Raw genomic sequence first — 8,160 nt, 5'->3', positions numbered from 1 at the left:
CTTAGGGCTCGAAAGTTTATTGCTAAAGGATGTATATACCATCTGGTTCATGTCAGGGATATAGATAAGGAGCCAGCGACTCTTCAGTCGGTTCCTATTGTGAATGAATTCCCAACGGTATTCCCTGACGAGCTTCCAGGAATTCCCCCCAAAGGAAAATCGATTTCGCTATAGATTTGCTTCCTGATACGCAGCCTATATCCATTCCTCCCTATAGAATGGCTCTTGCAGAGCTAAGGGAATTGAAGGAACAACTGAAGGACTTGATCAATAAAGGCTTTATTATGATAAGTACATCCCCATGGGGTGCTCTGGTGCTCTTTGTTCGAAAGAAAGATGGCTCCTTATGGATGTGTATTGACTACATGCAACTAAATAAAGTCACTATTAAGAATAAGTATCCTCTTCTACGGATTGATGACTTGTTCGACCAGTTACAAGGTTCGAAATACTTTTCGAAGATCGACTTGGGATCCGGTTATCATCAGCTACGAGTCAGGGATATTGATATTCCAAAAATAGCATTTATGACGAGGTATGGCCATTTTGAATTCCTTGTCATGTCTTTCGGGCTTACAAATGCCCCAGTAGCCTTAATGGATCTTATGAACTGGGTATTCAAACCATTCTTGGATGAATTTGTGATTATGTTTATTGACGACATCCTGATATATTCGTGATCGGAAGCCGAGCATGCGGACCACTTGTGAGTTGTATTGCAGACTCTCCAGGACTACAGGTTATATGCTAAATTCTCTAAATGTAAATTTTGGCTAACTTCTGTAGCTTTTCTTGGTCATGTTATTACCGGCGATGGTATCAAGGTTGATGGCCAAAAGATTGAAGCTGTGATGACTTGGCCGAGGCCCTTGAATCCGACAGAGGTTCATAGCTTTTTAGGCTTGGCAGGGTATTACCGAAGATTTGTGGAGGGATTTTCCTCTATCTCTGCACCATTGACGAAACTGACATATAAGGGAGCTAAGTTTCAGTGGACTAAGGCATGTGAACAAAGTTTTCAGGAGCTAAAGAAAAGGCTTATGATGGCACCTGTCTTGACTCTTCCAGATGGCACCGAGGGTTATGTTGTATATTGTGATGCCTCGAGAATTGGCCTAGGTTGTGTTCTTATGCAGCATGGTAAAGTTATCGCGTATGCCTCCAGACAGTTGCGGAAACATGAACAGAACTATCCTTCGCACCATCTTGAGTTAGCCACAGTTGTCTTCGCCCTAAAGATTTGGCGGCATTATCTATATGGGGTTCATATTGATGTTTTCACCGACCACCAAAGCCTTCAGTATTTATTTAAACAGAGGGAGTTGAACCTACGACAAAGAATATGGCTAGAATTACTAAAGGACTATGATGTTGATATTTTATATCATCCCAACAAAGCTAATATTATTGCTAATGCCCTTAGCCGGAAGTCCATGGGCAGTCTAAGACATGTTGAAGTTGATAAGGTCAAGATGACCAAATATCTATGCCAGCTAGCTAGTTTGCAGGTGCGTTTGGTAGACGCAGAGGGTGGACGTATTCTCATTCAGAATACGGCAAAATTTCTTTTGTTACTAAAGTGAAAGAGCGACAACACGAGGATCTTGAGTTTATAAAACTGAGGGAAAGTATTCCACATTAGCGACAACCTTTATTTGAGCTAACTGGAGATGCGGTCCTTAGATACCAGGGCCGCTTATGTGTACCGACACTCGGAGAGCTCCGCGCCAAGATTCTTTCGGAGGAGCATTATTCTAGATATGAAGTTCACCCCGGAGCAACAAAGATGTATCGGGACCTTCGACAGATCTATTGGTGGAATGGAATGAAAAAAATATCGCGGAGATGGTATCCCAATGTCCCAACTGCCAGCAAGTTAAAGCCGAACATCAGATGTCTGGAAGCCTAACTCAGTATATTGAACTTCCATTATGGAAATGGGACATGATAAATATGGACTTCATCATTGGTTTGCTTCGCACTCCACGGAGGTATGATGCTATTTGGGTAATTATTGATAGGCTTACAAAATCTACTCATTTCCTTCCAGTTAGGATGACATATTCAGCCGAGGATTATGCCAAGCTTTACATTCGAGAGATTGTTCGCCTTCACGGAGTGCCATTATCTATTATCTCTGATCGAGGGGCTCAATTTACATTACATTTTTGGAAATCTTTTCATAAGGGTCTAGGCACGCAGGTAAATCTTAGCACTGCTTTTCATCCACAAACTGATGGACAGGCAGAGCGTACTATTCAGATAGTTGAGGATATGTTACGTGCCTGCGTGCTTGATTTTAAAGGAAGTTGAGATGGTCATCTACCTCTTATTGAGTTTGCTTATAATAACAGCTTCCAAGCTAGTATTCAGATGGCTCCTTACGAAGCACTATACGGGCGGAAGTGTAGGTTGCCGATCAGTTGGTTCGAGGTCGGGGAAGCAGAGTTGCTAGGTCCTAATTTAGTCCAGCAAGCAATGGAAAAGGTAAACCTTATTAGAGACCGTCTTCGTACAACACAAAGTCAGCAGAAGTCTTATGTAGATGTTTGACGACGAGACTTAGAGTTTGATGTAGAAGATTGGGTTTTCCTAAAATCATCGCCTATGAAGAGCGTCATGCGATTTGGAAAGAAGGGGAAGATCAGCCCCAGGTATGTTGGACCGTATAAGATTATTCGGAGGATTGGTAGGGTGGCGTACGAGCTTGATTTGCTTTCAGAATTGGAAACAGTCCATCCTGTGTTTTATGTATCTATGTTACAGAAGTGCATTGGATATCCTTCACGTATTATGCCCATTGAGGATATTCACATTGCTGAAGACTTATCTTATGCAGAGGTACTAGTAGCTATTTTAGATCGGTAGGTAAGAAAGTTTCGAACTAAAGAAGTGGCTTCCGTGAAAGTGTTATGGCGAAATAATAACATCGAGGAAATGACCTGGGAAGCTGAGGAGGAAATGAGGAAGAAGTACCCCCCACCTATTTACGACTTAAGGCGAGTCGCATTTAAATAATTGGCAATTATTTCTTTACAGTAACTTAATTGGATTTTAAATGACTTGAAAGTGCAATTTAAATTTCTTATTGCGAAATAGCTATACGAAGCCTAGTAGTTGGAATCTTCAGAATTTGATTTATGCTTTCCAAATGTAACAAATATAGCCTCGCAAATAACGTATTAGCGAAAAAAAATAAAACCAAGGAATTGACTTGATCCATTCGCAGACGAATGTTCTTAAGGGGGGGGGAGACTGTGAGACCCCATATGTTTTTTTCTCTCTTCTCTTACGTAATATACGTAACGTGGCTTGGTTATATTAGGTATATATGATTGGGTGTAGCACATTGGGAGAATAAGACTGAAAATTTGTGGTAATATCAAGGAACTAAACTAAAACTTTAGGTCAAAGGAATCCCTTAAACAAAGGTTCGTGGCTAAAGAAATGGCTCGGGTAGCACCCCGCGCGTTCGGAAGGTTTAAGTTAACTTGCACCTATGGGATAAGACTAAGAGCATCTAATATGCTAAGAATAATGTGTTATGAGGTATTATAATATCACACTGGTCAAATGTTAAGTTTTGGAGTCAAGCAAGTTACGAAATAAAGGTCGGCAAAAATTATCATAAATTTCTCTAATAAATTTTCTAAACTTTGGGTCAAATATATCCGACCATTTCTCCCAATATATAAAGATTTATGGGACCCACAACCTACCGAATCGAAGGTCTACGAGTCTAGTTTGCAACCAAAAAAACCTCACATCAAACCAACATTGGAGTAAAAGGTTATGACTATTTTACCATGGACTGTCCGGGCTGAAATCGGGTCGCGAACCGGGTCGGGTCAAATAAGTGGTATAAGTCGGTAAATTCGACTTTTAAGACCACAAAATATTTAATTTTAGTACCAAAACAGTGAGAAATCTGAAGAGAAGGTTTCATGGTGTTTCTGAGTGATTAAGATGCGTTTTTAACGATTTCTATTGTTAAAGTTTGCCCCCTTGCCTAGAAACGCAATCTCTACGCTTTGCAATCATTTCCCCCCTTCTATTAGCTGTGTTTGGAGCTATTCTTGGAAGATAGGAATTTGTTGTTCTTGGTGGTTCTTCAGGCTTTATACTTGGTTTGCCAAGGAAATCATCTTGGGACTCTTTTATGATCGTTTTTACAAAGTTCTACGGACGTTTCATCAAGTTAGGGTCATATGGCAAATCTGCCGACTTAAACTCAATTATGACCTGCTTATAGGTGCGTATAAGCTTCATATATATAGTGTTTGTGAAGCTTAGGATGTAAGGAACAACTTTCGTGAAGGAACTACAGGCGTTCAGATGTTCGTTGGAAAGGTATGTTAAGGCTAAGCTCCGTCCTTCCTTTTAGCGCGAATTCTGGGAAATTCCTAAGACGTCAAATGTGATATTTTACTATTCTATTGCTAGAAAGACCTTATGTGAAAGGTATTGGGATCATAGCTGAAGTATTTTCATGATGTTATTAGGTTGATATTCCATTCATTCGGTTAAATAGGGTATTCGACATCTTTATATGTCATTTTGTCGGCTTTCTTAACTATATGTCTATATATATAAATTTTTATTCGTCTTTGGGTTGTGTGAAAAAAAATAAAATAAAGGCATTTATTATTTTTGATCAGTCCTTCTTCCTTGTTAAAGTGTATTTTAAAATCTCTAAAGTGACACGTCGATTTCCAAAAATCTCAAATATAATTTTTATGTTTAAACTACTAAAACACTTGATTTTTGAAATACTTTCTTTTACTAAATATCAAGAAATCAGGTATAAGGACTAAGTGAAGCACCTTAAGCTTTTTATGAACATCTTCAGAGTTAAGTTATCTTTCTAAAAGTCGAGTTAAGTTTTCAAGATTATTCAAAAAGAAAAAGAAAAAAATATATAAGGTTCCACGAGTCAATTGTATGCGATACGAAGGTGATTATGAGATTATGAGAATAAGAGTACCAATGAGCCAAGATTGGCTAAGTTCTTGTTATGACCTATTATGTGTATTCAAAGTTCAGATCATACATGGCATATTATGCATGGACTTCGAGCTATAATCGGAGGTAAGTGGCCTATTTGCCCGAAAAACTATATATATTGTACAGATGGCCACAAGTTGGCAATATGATACCGGTTAGCTTCCAGGAGAGACCGCCATTGCTAGCATTTGATTGGGTATGTCATGCATTTGCATCAATATATATGTATTCACGACATATGATTACATGAGCATACCATGCATATTTGATTACTATAAGGTCGGATGTCGGCCATGGAGGCTATCAGAGTTTCAGTGTCAGGTGGTATCTCTATTACTTTTTTTTACATCAGCTATGTGTGATTCTACTTTCTGCATTACATACCAGTATATTTTTATTCATACTGATGTCCCGTTGCCTAGGGACACTGTATTTTTATTTCGTGCGTGCAGGTCCAGGTAGGGACTCTAATCGACCCCTCCGCTAGGATTTCGGGGTTCAGCTGTGAGTTGGTAAGCTCCACCTCTTCCTGGAGCTTTCATAGGATGGTTACTTTTGTTGTGCATTTTGGGTATAGTCGAGGTCTTGTCCCGACAGTGCTTATGACACTCTTAGAGCCTATTGTGGACACAATATTCTGGGTTTCTTTTTGCAGCTTTCAGTCTCCAGCCCATAGGCTTGGCATGTATATATATGTGTGTAGGCATGTACGTCTCCAATCGCAGCCTCATCGGCCAGCTAGTACTTTATTATTTTGTCTCGTCTACCTTTGTTTATATGGCTTATTGTTATTCAGGTCATGACCTTAATGGTCCAGGCTTAGTATTTCAGATATTGTGCTGCCCGATCTATTGGGCCCCCAGTTTAGTTAGCTAGTATGTTTAGTGGCTAACTCGATCGAATACAGTATCGAGTGCCAGTCGTGTCTCCCCTAGTTTGGGGCATGACAAAAATTATGCACCCAATTTACTATGACAACATGACACTTAGTGGTGCACAACTGAACTACACAGTCATGGAAAAGGAAATACTCGCTGTAGTGTTTTCCTTCGACAAATTTAGGTCATACCTGATTGGCTCGAAAGTTATTGTTTATACTGACCATGCATCCATTAGGTACCGAAAGGGGACATACAACCAAGTAGCAGACCACCTCTCGAGGTTGGAAGGGGCATAAAAGAGAACGTAGGTTAAAGATATCATTGAGACATTCCCGGATGAACAATTATTTGCTGTGACAATGGAGGAGGCACCATAGTATGCTGATATTGCTAATTACTTAGCATGTGGTATTGTACCTTATGATCTCTCCTCAATTCAAAAGAAAAAAAAAATTCGTGATTGTCGGGAGTATTATTGGGATGAACCTCTATTATTCAAAATATGTGTTGATAACATGATCCGGCGGTGTATCCCCGAGCAAGATCAACCCTCTGTTTTGCAGGCTTGCCATGCTTCGCCATATGGTGGACACTTTGGAGGAATTTGGACAGCAACAAAGATGCTGGAATCGGGCCTGTATTGGCCTATATTATTCAAGGATGCCCATGCTTGGGCCAAAAGCTATGATGAATGTCAAAGGACGGGAAACATATCCCGTCGTCATGAGATGCCAATGACCACAATCCAAGAGGTGGAAGTGTTTGACATGTGGGGAATCGACTTCATGGGGCCTTTCGTCAGCTCATACGGTAACAAGTATATACTGGTTGCCATTTACTATGTCTCCAAGTGGGTCGAAGTAGTTGCTCTCCCAACCAATAATGCGAAAGGGGTGACCAGTTTCCTAAAGAAAAACATCTTCACACGTTTTGGCACGCCGAGCCATAATCAATGATGGTGGCTCTCATTTTTTGCAATAGAGCGTTTGCACGTTTGCTGGAGAAGTATGGAGTTTTCCACAAGGTAGCCTCACCATACCACCCACAAACAAGCAGGTAGGTGGAAATGTCCAATTGAGAAATCAAAAGTGTCCTCTCAAAAACAGTGAATGCAATAAGAACTAATTGGACAAAGAAATTGGATGATGCATTGTGGACATACCACACAGCCTTCAAAACTCCAATTGGTATGTCCTCATACAAGTTTGTATTTGGAAAGGAATGCCACCTTCCGGTTGAGCTCAAACACAAAGCACTGTGGGCATTGTGGCAACTGAACTTAAACATGGAGACAGAGGGCACCAACATAGTTAATGTGTTGCATAAGCTTGAAGAATTCCGGTTCCAGGCATTCGAGAGTGCTAGACTTTATAAAGAAAGGATGAAACTGATGCATGATAAGCACATCTTGAATCGGAACTTCAACCCTAGAGAATTAGTGCTGCTATATAACTCAAGATTGAGGTTGTTCCCGGATAAGTTGAAGTCTCGATGGTCAGGACCATTCAGAGTGGTGAAAATGTTCCCAAGTGAAGCTGTGGAGATCGAATCTGAAGATGGGACGAAAAAATTCACAAGGAATGGTCAGAGATTGAAACATTACCTTGGAATGACTGAAGAAAAAAGGGGACAACATGGTGATAACGTTGGAGGATCCCCAATACACAAATGGGGAGTGATGACATGAGCCTGCGTTGTACCGCGATGTTAAATCAGTCGTTGCGTGGGAGGGAACCCATGTTTTCTATTATTTTTTGTTTTGTTTTGATCTGTACTTGATGTATATGAAACTAAACCTCTTAGAAAAAAAAAGAAAAACGAACAAAAAAAAAACGGAAGCCCGTGACAACGACCACGGTGGGACCGTGGTTCAGGCGCGGTATTTTTCAACCATTCTATTTCTGGGCCACCACGACCGCGGTGAATCATGACCATTCTATTTTGTTTACCTTGTCCACTACGACCGCGGTGAAATGCGACAATTCTGCCCACCCAGGTAAGTTTTAATAACTTTTATTACTTATTTTTTTTCTCTTCTAAATACCCGCCCCACCCCACTTCCCCTACTCTCACTCTAAACCCTAACCCCATGCCCCCTCTTCTTTTTAACGGGTAATGTGTAGAATGTTGTAGAGAATGGAATGGTATTGTGTGAAGTTAATTGTGGTGGGATAGAGTTATAAAGTGATAATGGTTGATATGGGGGAGAGTTTATGCTTCCATGGGATGGGTGTGTTAAATTATAGTCCATGCACACCAGGTGCTTGTGAAATTG

General features: G+C 40.4%; 1 protein-coding gene across 1 annotated transcript; it reads left to right on the top strand.

The window, feature by feature from the left end:
- The first annotated feature begins 1,845 nt into the window (after positions 1-1,845).
- LOC142165523 (uncharacterized) lies at positions 1,846-7,572 on the top strand. Its single transcript, XM_075224060.1, has 4 exons — positions 1,846-2,007; positions 2,767-2,841; positions 6,867-6,909; positions 6,992-7,572. The coding sequence occupies exons 1-4, from the start codon at positions 1,846-1,848 to the stop codon at positions 7,570-7,572; spliced, it is 861 nt and encodes a 286-aa protein (XP_075080161.1).
- Positions 7,573-8,160: the final 588 nt, after the last annotated feature.

This window comes from Nicotiana tabacum, chromosome 10, assembly GCF_000715075.1.
Source record: "Nicotiana tabacum cultivar K326 chromosome 10, ASM71507v2, whole genome shotgun sequence".
Classification (NCBI taxonomy): Eukaryota; Viridiplantae; Streptophyta; class Magnoliopsida; order Solanales; family Solanaceae; genus Nicotiana; species Nicotiana tabacum.
This window is presented reverse-complemented; position numbering and strand designations above follow the sequence as displayed.

What these genes read in the sequence shown, in the direction of transcription:
- LOC142165523 (XM_075224060.1), top strand. Translation starts at nt 1,846, where the DNA reads ATGGTATCCCAATGTCCCAACTGCCAGCAAGTTAAAGCCGAACATCAG. An exon ending in GGAGGTATGATGCTATTTGG is followed by an intron (nt 2,008 to 2,766) that starts GTAATTATTGAT and finishes TCTATGTTACAG; the next exon opens with AAGTGCATTGGATATCCTTC. An exon ending in AGTATGGAGTTTTCCACAAG is followed by an intron (nt 6,910 to 6,991) that starts GTAGCCTCACCA and finishes TCTCAAAAACAG; the next exon opens with TGAATGCAATAAGAACTAAT.